This window comes from Notothenia coriiceps, unplaced genomic scaffold (genome assembly GCF_000735185.1).
Source record: "Notothenia coriiceps isolate Sejong01 unplaced genomic scaffold, NC01 NC01_scaffold00035452, whole genome shotgun sequence".
In the NCBI taxonomy this organism is placed as follows: domain Eukaryota; kingdom Metazoa; phylum Chordata; class Actinopteri; order Perciformes; family Nototheniidae; genus Notothenia; species Notothenia coriiceps.
The window spans coordinates 74382-88969 of NW_011368153.1; the positions used below are offsets into that span (position 1 = coordinate 74382).

At 42.4% G+C, this 14588-nt stretch overlaps 2 protein-coding genes across 4 annotated transcripts; one reads left to right on the forward strand and one right to left on the reverse strand.

Moving 5' to 3' along the window:
* Positions 1 to 3086: 3086 nt before the first annotated feature.
* On the forward strand, positions 3087 to 6675 carry znf513a (zinc finger protein 513a). The gene is made up of 2 exons (XM_010791396.1): positions 3087 to 3875; positions 4171 to 6675. The coding sequence occupies exons 1-2, from the start codon at positions 3170 to 3172 to the stop codon at positions 5151 to 5153; spliced, it is 1689 nt and encodes a 562-aa protein (XP_010789698.1). The 5' UTR covers positions 3087 to 3169; the 3' UTR covers positions 5154 to 6675.
* Positions 6676 to 10312: 3637 nt separating this feature from the next.
* Positions 10313 to 12777, reverse strand: LOC104962893 (zinc finger CCCH domain-containing protein 14-like). 3 transcript variants are annotated; one of them, XM_010791398.1, is made up of 10 exons: positions 12644 to 12777; positions 12401 to 12559; positions 12176 to 12253; positions 11908 to 12064; positions 11614 to 11819; positions 11358 to 11508; positions 11127 to 11266; positions 10910 to 10989; positions 10628 to 10734; positions 10313 to 10507 (listed from the first exon to the last, which is right to left on the reverse strand). In XM_010791398.1, exons 2-10 carry the CDS (start codon positions 12498 to 12500, stop codon positions 10504 to 10506), a joined length of 1023 nt encoding a protein of 340 aa, XP_010789700.1. In that variant the 5' UTR covers positions 12501 to 12559; positions 12644 to 12777; the 3' UTR covers positions 10313 to 10503. The 3 variants fall into 3 exon arrangements, with proteins under 3 accessions (XP_010789700.1, XP_010789701.1, XP_010789699.1); XM_010791399.1 differs by having other exon boundaries at positions 10910 to 10992; positions 12185 to 12253; positions 12644 to 12776; XM_010791397.1 differs by having other exon boundaries at positions 10910 to 10992; positions 12644 to 12776.
* Between the last annotated feature and the right edge of the window lie 1811 nt (positions 12778 to 14588).

The following is a 14588-nucleotide window of genomic DNA, read 5'->3' on the forward strand; positions in this document are numbered from 1 at the left end:
CGGGACGAATCCCGATGGGCCGGTACCGAAGTGGGCCGGTCGGATAAGTCACTAGCACATCCCCCACTCCCCACGTTGACAATTTACTAGCGGTACCGAAGCGGGCCGGTCGATAGTCCCGGGATGATTTTTAGTCCCAGTCCACCACTGGCTACATGACCGTATGATCGCCCATATTGACGCACCTAATTCCTAAACTTCTAACAGATACAACATAAACCGATCCTTCAGCCTCATATGAGCTCTCAGACACGTTCAAAATTAAACTGTCATCGCTGTCTGAGCTTGCTGCTGTGTGCGCCATCGTACGTTTACATGCAGATGCTGGGATCCTGAACGGTGCAGCTGGAGCGCTGTGCCCGCATTGACGTCACACATAATTTGGCGGGACTTGAAGAATCCCCGCGAAGGTCCAGAAAATGGTCAACATTGAAGGGCAGATTAATGGTTATCAAAGTACAAATATCCAAAATCAGTTCAGTAACGGTTTTCAAGGGGACAATATTTACTCAAATTGATGGGTTTGGATGATGGGGGAAACTCGGGTCACAGGCTCTTTAATGTTGCTCTCAAAGTGCACCAAATTGATGCTTTTAACTTCAATATTTAAAACAAATCTTCCCGGGGGAGCAGGCCCCCTAACCCCCCTAGAGGAGGTTAGGTCCACCCTCCACTTAAAAGAAATAGCACTTGCTTACTACCCCTGCTTACATATATGCCGTGAGCTGATTATCGAGCCTTCATTGGCAACAGTCGCGGGTACACTGTGTATGAGCTGTGGGGAGTGTTGCAATAGAACATTCCACTGTAGCGCCGGTACCGTAATGGGAAACCCTACATGCAGCCTCTATGAAACGTCAAGCTACCCCACAGCACCCCCAAAAGAAAATCTCTGGCGCCGATACTGGCCGCGGCACATGGCGGTTTTGTGTGCCCTCCCATGAAAATCATATGCCCTCTCTGTAGATTTGTTCTGGCGCCGGGTCTGCACCAAAGATGAACACTTCTATACAGAGAGATATCAGAATGTAAATGCGATGAATGGCTGTGGCGGAAAAATTCTATAAATCGTATAAAAACAGGATTTGATTTGATTTAAATGGACTGGATTAAAGCTTTGAAAAAATGTTGTGTGTGCTCTTGGTGCCAGCTTGTCTGTTTTTATACTCCCTCTGTCTATCTTTCAATCTGGTGTCTCACTGTTTTCAATCAATGCTTGTTCACCTTCCTGCTGGTGTTGCTATGTGTTTTCTAGTAATATATTTCATAGACATCTTATCACGCTTTTGGCGAATGTGTCTATTGATTATACAATGAAGGGAGGATCACACAGCCTGATCTTTTTTCATTTGACTCCACTCCATTGAACTACACTTTCATGGTGGGAGGACGATAGGTTCATTATGTTTTGTATAGGCGCTCATTTTTCATTTCCTGTCATTACTGTGAGAACATGGAATGAATCTGAAATCCTTCTAATGATGTTAAAACTAGAGTAAGCAGTGGCTTCATTTGTAAAGAAGTGGCGGCACAAAGCGGACTTTTAAAGAGTTTGTTTGTCGGTGATGAAGCGTGGCGCTCTCTGTGAGAGAAATGGAACCAGCAGCACATATTTCCCAGCATGCCTCTTTGTCTGAGAGAATGATCTGAAAAATGGAAAAGTAGAGAACGGAGCCGAGACGCCGTCATTATATAGGGGGTCGTAAAAATAGGACCATTACCATCAAGGACACCATTATGAGAGGGCATTTATTCATCATCATCATCATCATCATCATCATCATCATCATCATCATCATCATCATCTATTGCTGCCTCTGCTCCCAGTCCCCTACTGCCATTATCGTTTCCCGCTCATCATCATCATCATCATCATCATCATCATCATCATCATCATCATCATTATCATCATCATCATCATCATCAGCTGCCTCACCATTGCAGTCATCATCATCATCATTAGGCTAGGGTAATCATCCACCAGGGGTTTCCATTGGGATAAAAGAGCAGTCTCCCCCTCTCCCCTTCCTCACATCCTGCCTCGGCATCTGTGAGGGAGGAAGGTTTTCTCTCTGTGTATTCACTTTCAAAAGCACACTGGAGCCAAAGAGTGCTGTGTCTTAGAGCTTTTCTTCCTACTCTCTGGAAAAAGGTTTTTATACTGCCTGAAAACGCAGTCGACCGCGCAGGAAGCATTGTGAGTACCGAGTGTTTCTCTGAAATACACTTTCTCCTTTTTGCTTTTGTCTGTACTGAAGTTTTCTCTTAAGAGATGGAAACGGAGCGCCGCTACCCGTAACACTTCGGGGTTTTTTTCTTTGTTGCACAGTGATATTTGTTAGAAGATACTGTTTGAACTGGATGTGTATACTGTATTGGAGGTCTTTTGTATGTCATGGTAGATATATTTTCAGCTTTTAAGATGCATTTTGCTACTTTGCAGTGCTGTTGTCATTAATCCATGCCACTTGCACCTGAGCCAAACACATGTCTCCAGGCTGTGAACTATAGAAAGAATGCATTTTTTCAGTTATATTTTACTCTATAAATTCCTCTGGTTATTTCAAAATGTCTCAGTAGTTTATTCACTATGTAATATATGTCTGCGCAACCTCTGTAATAAACATGTTATGTTACAGCATATGAATAGAGATGTGTGTGATTGTCTCTGATGCTGTTTTTGTGTGTGCTTCTGTACTTTTTGTCTGCTGTCTGTCTGGAAAAATACATCGTATTACTTGGTAGAATATAGAGGGAAAAAAAGGCATTAGATAAAGAGACAAAGAAATGAGAGTTGGACACATTTTTATGAAATTCTGTAGAATAAACAGCAGTACAGAAATGTGCTTTGTGTTTGTCTAAGTCTTTTAAAACATTACAGTGGGTGATGAAGGTCTTTCTTCTTTGTGTGCAGTGTTAAGAAACCTCTCTTTCTCTATGTTTTCCTTGTTTTGTGTGCAGTGTTAAGAAACCTCTCTTTCTCTATGTTTTCCTTGTTTTGTGTGCAGTGTTAAGAAACCTCTCTTTCTCTATGTTTTCCTTGTTTTGTGTGCAGTGTTAAGAAACCTCTCTTTCTCTTTGTTTTCCTTGTTCAGAAGTAGCTGCTGAGATCGGTTTCTCTGTGTATCCTCTGGCTGAAGAGCAGAGCCCTGCCTACAGCCAGCTCAGCATGGACAGTGAGACGGACAACTCCCACAGCACCACTGACAACAGCAGGGAAGATGAGGGCAGAGCCTCCCAGTCGGAGCCCAGCTTCCCCCCCTATCTGTCCTGCAGGGGCTGCGGACAGCTCCGAGACGAACCTCTGGGACCGGGCATAGACCTGGTCGGCCCGTACTGCCTGAGGTGCTGCAAAGCCTCAAGGGAAGCCAAAAGCCCAGACTTCTGTTCCCCTTTCGGAAGCATCAGCGGGATTCGTCCTGGTGCGCATTTGCATTTTGAAGAAGAAGAAGACGACGAGATGGAAAGCGAGATGAGTGACAAAGAGCTGTCAGCTGAGGACAAATTGGCCAAACTGCACTCGTGCCACATCTGTGGCTTCTCCTCGCGTTACGCCAACCATGTGAAGCGTCACATGAAGACACACAACGGGGAGAAGCCCTATAACTGCCCCCTGTGCACGTACGCCTCGGCCCAGCTGGTCAACCTGCAGAGACACCTGCGCATTCACACTGGGGAGAAACCTTATAAATGTGACATGTGCACGTTTGCCTGCAGTTCCCTTGGCAACCTGAAGAGGCATCAGCGCATGCATGTGTGCTCTGCAGGGGCGGGACAGGACGCCCCTCCTCGACCTGCCATTGGCCAAAACAGCCTGAAGAGGCATGTGACTGGGCAAAGACCCAATGAAGAAGTGTCTGGACCTCCAGCCAAGGGTATGTATCATTTCCTTCCTTTATTCATTAACCAGACCTGTTTTGTTTTTCTCTTTACAAATATCGTGTCTCATGTTGCAAGATTTTAAAACTTGATGCACCCTTTTAGTAACTTCAAGCTGCCTTCACGTTATGCGATTTGCAAATCTATGCTCACTGCAAGGTTGGGCGTATCATCCTTAAAAAAACGACTGCAACATTAGTGCAGAGCTGATTTAACGCTGGTCATGTGAAGGCAGCTTTAAGCAGTAATTGAATAACTGCTTTAATAACTAACTTTCATCTTTTTGTGAAGTTTCAGAAACTGCAAGGTCGACTTCAAACCTGAGTTTGGGAGCCCAGAACAATGACTACATGTCAGCCTTTGATGGCTTAAAGGGGGCGTCGCCACCACCCATACCTGCCTCTAACCCAGCTCCTAGCCACCAGCCTCCCCCCCACCAGCTGCCTCCCCCCCAGCTGCCTCCTCCCCAGCTGGGCAACAGCAGCACCAGGGCAACCAGAGGGGGCATAGCAGACGGCGCCCCCCTCCCCTCTTCACTCTTCCCTTATACTTGCCGCTTGTGTGGCATTGTCCTTGAGGACGAGGACGGCACCACTGCACAGATCTGTCCCAAGTGCACCCTTGAAATGCTGACTAAAGACTCTTCGTCGTCTCCCAACAGCCCCGGGGAGCGCAGCGACAAGGTGTACACCTGCTCCGCCTGCCCCTTCCTCACACACTACCCAAACCACTTGGCCCGCCACATGAAAACTCACAGCGGCGAGAAGCCATACAAGTGCCCACAGTGCGACTATGCCTCAGCGCACTTCGACAACCTCAAGCGCCACCACAGAGTGCACACAGGCGAGAAACCTTACAAGTGCCATTTGTGCGATTACGCCTGCGGGAACCTGGCCAACCTGAAGCGCCATCAGCGCGTTCACTCGGGTTTGAAGCCCTTCCAGTGCGACGTGTGCAGTTACAGCTGCAACCAGAGCATGAACCTGAAGCGGCACATGCTACGACACACAGGAGAGAAGCCGTACAAGTGTCAGGAGTGCGGCTACACCACTGGCCACTGGGACAATTACAAGAGACATCAGAAAAAACACGGCCTGGCCACAGACGGCTGGGTCAAAGTCCCAATGACTGGCAACAATGAAGAAGAGGATGCAAGGAAAGGGATGGGAGGTGGCGCTCCGGCTCACAGAAAAGAAAGCGGAGTTGATATGCAGTACATGTCTAGGGAGGAAGGCCAGACTATACACTCGTGCTACAAACTTGAGATTGTATAAAACTCAGCAAAGTTAAGCTACCAGCAATTATCTTTTTGGTTTTCACAGAGCCTTTATATGAGCCTTTCTATTGTTTTAGTGTGTGTCTTAGTGTTTTGTCGGATGTCTTCAGAGGCTGCTAATTGTTTATTTGTAGAACCCCGCACAATTATCAAACACAATTCTTACTGTTTAAACTCTTTTTTGTTTGGATTAAGTAGTCGAGTGTTTGTCTTCTATTCTGCGTTTGTGTCTAACAATAGTACTTTGTCTCCTGTGGAAGTCTTTTAAATGTCTTCATCTGTATTTTACACTACAATAGGCTAATTCTAACATTTCCCCTCTCATATATTTACACATGTTCTTCATTTGAAGACAGAAAACACTACCAAATACATGTGCACATTTTTGCCTGAACTGCTGAACTGCACTGTGTAGTGATAGGATTTCTTTAAATAAGGGACAATTGCTATTTTTTCAAGTTGTTAGGAAAACCTTTTTTTGCTTTGTACCAAAAATGACATTAAATAACTTGAATGTTGCCAATAGATTATTTCATTATCTTTGGATTGCTTCATGAGTTTTTTCTGACTACACAGTGCAGCTTTCAGTAAAGATGGGTCCTTGTAAGGGTCAATATTTAGCTTTGTTTGCATTGGCACATGCTCTATTAATGGCATGTCTTCAGATGAATTTACTAACTTGTGTAGTACTAGCAAAGTGCTATTAAAAAATACTGGACTTGTTTTACACTTGGTTTAAGTATATTGATGAATTAGGTTGTGTTACTAAGTAATCTCCTGTGTTTTGAACGGCAGTGTCATCTTTCCTGAACCCCTCAGGTCTATAACATGTGATTTGGAAGACTCAAATGTTTAAAATATATATTTCTGGTTATAAACACTAAAATGGCATGCACAGGCATCTTGAGAGGGTCTGTTCAGTTGGTTGTATGGTTAAAGAAAAAGCACAATCATACACATACTGACATTCAAAAACAGTTTAAGACTTAAGTGACGGAGGAGAAAATTCATTGGATGATAATTCTTATATCATTTAGGAGTAACACGACGTAAACAAGCATGCCGTTCAAAGGAATTATTTCCCCACCAATTAGTACCTGCTATATCATTTATTTGAATTTCCTGTTTACTGTGAAATTAGCCCATTCTCACGCTTTTACTTGAAAAATATGACTATTAGTGAGCATGTGTGTGTAATAGTTGTTTTACTTTTCTAAAGTGGCTGTAATACACTGATAGAAGAGTATACCTTAATGTATGTAGGATTTGTTTTTAATGTGTGTCATTTAGTTCCCATTGGAAACAGGGACTGTGATTTACGTTTACGCTCTTTTTTTAAATTCCTATTATATGCAAGTGAGATTTTTTCAGGTTGCCAACTTGCCATGACACAATGGAGCATCGATTAGTACTGACATCCCCCAAGTGTCTGTTTTTGTCTTCATGCAGTGTCTCATAAATGCCTTAAGTGAGGACTTTGAAATAAACATGGAATTCATTTCATTGAATGTCACACAACAGATTAGATGTCTTTTTTTCCCCTCAAATCTCTGAGTGTCATTGTCTAATAAACAGTAGATTTCCATTTTAGACAAAAGCCCTATAAGGTCTGTCTGTAAACCACTTGGTCCTGATGGGAGTTTCATATTTCTGGTTCAAAGTAAAATATGTTGGATGAATTTCTCTTTAACCTAGGACAGACAAAAATGTCCCTCCTTGGAATTAGTAATGAGTATCAGGTCAAAATTTGAATTATCATTGCATTTGCTTTAGATTAAAGCTCTAAACTCCAAAAGAAATAAGTGTCGCTTCCAGAGGGGATACAATACTGCTTTGATTGGACTCACTGGGTCACATGACAATCAAACAAATACAAATGTTTCATGAATATAGTTGTATCAAATAGAAGGTGGACTAAGATCCAATAAAACAAAGTGTGTTCCTCGTCCAGAGTAGTTTTATGATGATTTGATTTGGAGTTTCTGGGTCACATGACATATGGGTTATTTAAAAATGTGACTTTAACAAAATAAATGCAGATATTTGTATTATAGGCTACTATTCATACAAAATAGAAGGTGGACTATAGAACAAAAATAAAAAAGGTGTGTCTTACTTGTCCACAGTAGTAATGCAATGCTTGGATCAACAGATAATATGATTTAGAAGCTATTGAAAAATTCAATTAAAAAATAACTTTTCATAGATTTTCATATAAAATATAAATTGGACTACAATCCTTTAAAAAATAGGTGTTTCCTTTTCGTGCAGTGTAGTAACATAATGCTACTATCATTTAGAGACCCTGGGTCACCTGACATTCAAAATAGTACAAACTAAATCCTGAATGTTAATGGTATAAAACAGAAAGTGAACAAATATCTAAATATGAAAACGAATACGTTGGCTAATCGTCCCCTGACTCCTGACATTGAACTAACTTCACTGCGTTCCAGTTACCAGCTAACAAACAACAATGACAATTCTTCAAGTCCTCGATGTTGGTGCACGACAGATTCATCGTGGAAGTCATACATGTACTGCTGCATCTTTGTAAATTAGAAAGGAGAATAGAGACAATTTGCCGATGTTTACCAGTATGTTTCTGAGTAGCTCAGCAGGAAGCTCTTTGAAGAGTAGTAGGCTACATTCTCAAAGTTACAATTAGTTGATGTAGTTTCAGGTTTCCTCCAGGTGGAGGCAGTGTAGCTGATCAGCTGCTTCTTGAGGGTTTTTCATGAGAATAAGAAGATAGAAAAGGCAGTGATGAAGCTGCTGTGTGGTGGAAAAATATAATGTTTGAGTGTCGTGTCGTAGTAGTATTTTATTTTTGAGTTAAAAAGACTGGGTCCCGCTGTATTACACAGGCTGCTCTACAGCGTCTATTCACAGGCGCGATCCCACTACTGAGCGGCACGGGGGCTTTGGCCTGCTCCGTCTCCGGCCTTGGCCGATGCACCCCTCCTTAGACGACCTGGTGGTCCCGAGCTCCCCCAGGAGCACCATATCGATACCGAACTTAGTGCGGACACCCGATCGGCATAGTCCGCTGCAGCTCAGATCTCCTGAGCTCAAACGCTTCGCCAGCCTCAGCCTCCCAGTAACTTGGATTACAGGCGCGCGCCACCGCACCCGGCAAGAAATAGACTCGCTCATAGGGCTTTTGAATTTGACAAACGTGACGTAATCAAGCCGCAGATAGAGTGGCATCTAGTGGCGGGAAATACAGCTGCAGCTAAAGAGATAAAGGATCAGTTTTATTGTATTATAAACGTCACCCAAAAAGTAAAGAAATGTGTGTTTGGTAGATTCTTTATTTTTTGTAATTGGCAATAAATATACTGTTGTAAACGTAAAGCCTGTTTTCTTACCTTTCACATGGAGCCACATTTGTGAGGAACAAGCATGTGTGGGATGAGCAGCAGAGCTGAGTGGGGTGCGCCCATGAAAGATGACAGATCTCCTCTGCCAATGCCAAACAGCTTTTTCTTTGCTGTTGACTCGTGTTTGGTGGATTGGATGATTGAAGTCAGGGCCAAGTTGATTCCACAAGTGTACAATGGGGTTGTGGTCACGTCAGGACTGAAGGCAGGCCATTCCATCTTCTCCACTCCCAAACTCTGGAGGAAGTCTCTGCTAATCCTCGCTCTGTTGGGGGGCGAGCGATGTCATTTTGGAGGAAAGATATGTGGGTCCCATTCTATTGAGATTTTAACATAATGTTCCTCCACATGTTGAAGTTCCAGTCTATGTGGGCCTCATGGCAGCCCTACGAGACCGGAGATGGGATGCTGTTTGGCATTGATATAGGAGATTTGTCAAATGGGCGCAACCCACATTCATCGCACAAATACATGTTCCTCACAAATATGGCACCATTTGAAAGGTAAATAAACTGGCTTTCCAACGGTATAAGATGTATTGCCAAGAAGCATTGTTACAAAAATAAATAATCTACCAAGCACAAATGTCCTTACTTTTTGTGTACATTTTATAAAATCATCCTGCAAAGATTTCGTTAAAGTTAAAAAGATTAGTGACATCAAAGCTTATTTTTGGTGTGAAAGATATTCAATAATATAGGCCTATGCAGTGATACAAAAATCATTATATGAATGGTCTCCGATAACACAAGTTATTTTGAGAAAAAATGCTTTTGCATGTTTTTGGATAAGATAATCCATTACTTCACTATTTGACAGTGCAGATACCCTTCACACCTCAATGATCCCCTCCGCATTACACTACATTAACAAGTTAGACAAAAGCATTCCCTTTGCATGGTTTAGGTCTCTAGACTGCTGGCCAGCGCCGCACAAGTGTCTGTATCTCTCTATTATAACCAACAGGAGACCACTATTTGAATCATTATTACTGATAATATCTCGTAATATGCAATTATACTCTACTGTGTGTAACTTGCTGATTTGCTGAACTATTAACACTAAATCACCCTGTTCAGTCTCCCTAGAGCAAACCTATAAAATAACCACTATATTCCGGTTTTCATTTAAACACAACCGTGTTATCACATCCTTTCTAATGAAATAAGTTGGAAAGACTATATTTTTCTAATTGAACTCTGTCCAAAACATAAACTGCCACTAGCAGACGTCTACTTGCCCCCAAGTCATGAGCGCAAATAATATTGATTAGAAATTGTTTTCAATTCCACCTCGAAACCTCCATTCTGACGTGATCAAAAGTAACTTGGCATGTTTTTTGATGAAATAATAATACACAAAAATAATTATTAAAATGTTTCATCTGTCTGATGACAGATGAAACATTTTAATAATTTTTTGTTATATTTATATTATATTATATATATATATATTATCATATATATATTATAATATATATTATATATATATTGTTATTTAATGTTTAAAAAAATTATTTTTGTTATTATTCCCTGTTTGTTTTCTTTTTAAAACAACTAAAAGTGTTTTGTTCGATTCATTGCATTAACATCTGCTGCTTCAGGTGACTTGTCTTATCCTTTAAGTGTCCACCCCCGTCACCGGCTGTCTTCCTTGAAATGGCCGCATCTTTATTTATTACATTTCAAAATAAATATCATCAGTCTGTGGTGAATATCTGCGTGAACTATACAATCAAGAACATGAGATAAATGATGAGATGACAAAGTTAAAGTTCACTGTGAAGTTTTTTAATATTCTGAGAGCACGAACAAAAACCATTTCGTTTTACAAAACAACTTAAAAATCAAACCAAACAATACATTAAAATGAAAGAATTAAGAAATCTATAGAAACAGATAGAGATCATCTCTCGTAACTTCACATTGATCGTCCCCAGACTTCTGTCAGGCTTTCTGGACTTTATTAGCTGTGAGAGAGGAAGAAAAACAGTATTAAGTAGATGCAAACATTATAATGACTGACGACAATCAAAAAATTGCTTTTTTTAAATATTCTTTTTAATTTGGGACAAAACTAATTCGCTCACCTGGTCTGCGTCTTTGTCCACTTCAGGGCGTGTCTGGGAGGCAGAGACGTGGTTGGGTGGTAGAAAGTACATCCAGAGCGTTTACACTGCGCCCCGAAGCGACAAGGCTGTAGGTAAATATGAGGAGCAAAACAAAATGTAAGACACCCTAAGTTTTGTGCACAATGTCGAGACTAGAGTACATTTTAAACTTTCAAATAGAAGCACTTTCCCCTTAACTAAATCCAACATTCATTTAAATTACCATTGAAGAGTGTTACAACAGCACTTTGTAATGTTTACCTTGGGATGATAAAACGGACATTCCATCTTCTTGCAGTCTGGGAAGAAGCGGCACACGCTGGCGGTTTGCACTGGCTGCACTGCTGTGAACACAAAGGGTCGAGTTAGAGGTGCTGAGAGGAAGACCTTCACACCCCCATTATGTTTGTGATTTACTCCAGGAGTCTCCAACCCTTTAATACGTTATATAAACTGTGTTGTAGGCCGAAAGAGGTACCTGGCCTGGGTGGGGGGGCAGCTGGGCTTCTTCTGCTGACATGAGTGAAGGGACAGTCCGGCTTGGCACACCTGCCGTCGTATTTACAATTAGGATGCACGAAAAGGCATTTGTCCCCAAACTTGCAAGAGGGAAAAGTCCTTCAGAAAAAAAAAACGAAATCACGAATAAGTGTTGAGTGATGGCTGAAAAACACATTTCTTCAGTTTATTAACTAACAACAATACTCACTTGCACTGTGTGGTTGGATGGTGGTACGCACACTCATCTCCAATTTTACAGACCGGCCAAAACCTGCAGCGCTCCGCCCCCTTCTTTTTCTTTAAAGGGCCAGCATCGTCTTCCTCCATCTCAACATCCATCACATCGTCCATCACATCGTCTGTCCAAAGAAGACATTACGTTAACCCTTTACTGATGCACTTCGGAACAGTTTAAAATGCGCCTTCAATGTAAGGAAACAAATTATCTTGACGGAAGAACACACCTTCTGTTGACCGGACATATCCCTGGAGTCTTTGAAGGATGCTGACTTTGGGCTGCCTGTTGGCTTGGACGGTTGCCTCGGTGACCTTTGTGGGCGGTCTCACATCATCCAGCTCCATCTCAGAGTCCGCAATATTTCCCAGCGGGCTCGGCACCCCGTCTAATGTCACTATGAACTTAGGGCTGGCAGAGTCGCCCCCCTCTTTACTGGTGTGAGAAGAGAAAAGAGAGGGAACATGTGACAAATGTATACATTTAAAGAGCTGAGGAAAAACTCTTATATGTGTGTGTGTACCTGGCTTGAACCATGCGTGGTAAAGCACCCTGCAGCCCTTTGACCAAAGGACGCTGCTGACTTTTGGCTGTAGCTTCTCCCAGCTGCGGTCGACTCACTATGAAGGAGCGGGTATCAAAGGGCTTTGTCTCACTGCCGGCCACAGCGACTTCCACACCTAGAGGCACATACAAATGTCAGTTAATAAAGATTTTTGTGAGAGCAACTTTTTATTGTAACACTTTTCTTAAGTTGCCCCATAAAGAAGAAAGGTCTCAAAAAGACTCACCATACTCACTCTGCTCTCCTCCGTCATTGCTCTCTACTAGGTCCAACTGGAGGCGTGAGGCTAAAGATCTGACTGGAGCTGTGAGGAATAAATCAGTGAGTCATGCGTGGTGTAATGTCATTTTAACTCACTGCCTTCCTGTAACTCTGGCTTTTGGATGGCAGGGTATTTCAAGCATTGCTCTGATAAAGGCACATCATATGTTTCCACTCCTACATATCCTACCAGGCTCTCTGGAAGGAGGCAGCGCTGCAGGGTTGTAGGACTGGACTTTGGGGGCCAGGCTCTGGAGGTGCTCCTGGACCAGCTGGATGGCTGCAGTCATCTCATCAGTGCTGGCATTGCGAGTCCGAGGCGCTACGGGAACAGTCTGCCTCTGTGGTACTGGGAGGGGAGAGCGAGGGGTTAATGTAAGAAAGGGATCAAGGTGACTGAGCTAAATAAAAGAGTGTGCAAGGCACTGCATACTTGTTGGGTAAGCTGTAGTTTTGTTGATTGAGTCCTGAGCCTCAGAGATGGCCTTCAGTATCAGATTCCTGTTGGCTTGCTTGGCTGGAGGGAGAGTAGGTCTGAAACAAAAACACCACAGTAATGCTTAGGGTAGAGTTATGATTCCCTGAGGTTGTAGAAACAGCACAGGAGCTCAATCATGTACTGCTGTAGACTAGGCTTTCATCCAAAAATATTCAATACACCTAAAAAAAAAACTGTGTACCATCTGCTCCAAACGGTTTCATTTGCTGTATGTAAGACACTGACCGATATAGAATTTTCCATTGCTATTGCCTCTCCTCTCACTCCTGTCTCATGCAGGCAAACGGCCTTGGAGCTTTAACATTCTTTCTCCACAGCCGTGTATTGTTATGACCCTGAGAGTTGATTTGACTTGCCCAAAACATTCATAAACAGTCTCTTCTTCACATAATAACAGGACAAAGTTGACACTGTGTCAGAGAGCAGTAAAGACATCCGGGGGTCCATCTCATAAGGCGGATATAGCTCCCAGAGCTTGCTTTGAATAGTTATCAAACGTGGATTTACTCTTAGTAATAGTTCAATATTGAGAAGCTATGTCTATGTGAATTCTTTAACCATCACTTCTACTAAATCTTCAGTGTGTGACATCAGTTCGAAGCTGCCCTGTGTGCTCATTTAATAGATGTCAGTGCTGGAGGGTCCTTTGTTGGTCCCTTTCAGACACCAGGGTTCCTGCAGGTTTCGCCAACTCAAATTTAAGACTTTTTAAGACCTTTTTAAGACCACTTTGAATAGAATTTAAGACCTATTTCACGGCAAGAAAGTATGAAGGAAAATTGCTATGAAAGAAGAAATACGTCCCATAATTACTTACAAAGTAAATTAATTCATGTTCAACATAAGAACAATGACTGAACATAACAGCATAACAGCACAGAACTGTGCCAAAAAGTGTGTGTGTGTCTGTGTGCGTGTTAGGGCTGTGCAATTAATCATATTTTAAAATCGCAATTATGATTTTGGCCTGCCACAATTACAAAAACATAATCGAAAAAAACTATTATTTAGCTTTGCTAGGTTGTGACAGTGCACTACAACACATTTAATCTAATTCATTTTAGTCTCATTTATTTTTATTTATCATATTTATAAGTGAGCGTGTGGGAAGTGCGCTCCAAAACATTTGTTGGATCTGTTGCTTGTGGTATATGTATATTTTATATGATATTATTTATTTAAATATGTAAAGTTATTTAATTAGTATTGGTTTTCAGTTGAGATTATACATTCAGGGTAATCAACAGTTAAAAGATACTGTTGAAAATGTATGTTAATAGAGCGTGACATGCAATACGTGACCAAATGAAATCGTGATTGATGATTTTGTGCCATAATCGAGCCAGCCCGTTGCGTGTGTGGTTGTGTGTGTGTGTGCGAAACCGATACTGAAAATAGGAACAGTGTGTGTGTGTGGTGTGGTGGGTGTGTTGTGTGTGTGTGTGCGTGTGTGGTGGGTGGTTGTGGTGTGTTGTGTGTGTGGGTGTGGGGGTGTGTGTGTGTGTGTGGTGGTGTTGTTGGTGTTGTGTGTGTGTGGGTGTGTGTGGTGTGGTGTGTGTGAGAGAGAGTAACAATAGCATATCAAGCGCTGCGCCCTGGCTACAATCTTCATTGTGCCGTTGTATGCATTGGTGTTTAACTACCTGATTAGCATCACACCTCCCGCTTTTTAGGGTTGACGTAGACCCAAACGTCGCCGGAGGTCCCCGGTGTTGTGCGGAGCGCGCACTAGCTAACGCGCCTAGCAACGCTGCAGTCGCTAACGTACATTACAAAACACACCTAATTCTTTTGCAAAGGTGCGGCGGCTCAACACGTCCCCCTCCCACTGGTTTATCAACCAAGCCTAAATTAGATGTTTCCAAACAATACGGTTGGA

What these genes read in the sequence shown, in the direction of transcription:
- znf513a (XM_010791396.1), top strand. Translation starts at nt 3,170, where the DNA reads ATGGACAGTGAGACGGACAACTCCCACAGCACCACTGACAACAGCAGG. An exon ending in GTCTGGACCTCCAGCCAAGG is followed by an intron (nt 3,876 to 4,170) that starts GTATGTATCATT and finishes CTTTTTGTGAAG; the next exon opens with TTTCAGAAACTGCAAGGTCG.
- LOC104962893 (XM_010791397.1), bottom strand. Translation starts at nt 12,500, where the DNA reads ATGACTGCAGCCATCCAGCTGGTCCAGGAGCACCTCCAGAGCCTGGCC. An exon ending in CATCCAACCACACAGTGCAA is followed by an intron (nt 11,267 to 11,357) that starts GTGAGTATTGTT and finishes TTTTTTCTGAAG; the next exon opens with GACTTTTCCCTCTTGCAAGT. An exon ending in GTCCGTTTTATCATCCCAAG is followed by an intron (nt 10,735 to 10,909) that starts GTAAACATTACA and finishes ATTTACCTACAG; the next exon opens with CCTTGTCGCTTCGGGGCGCA.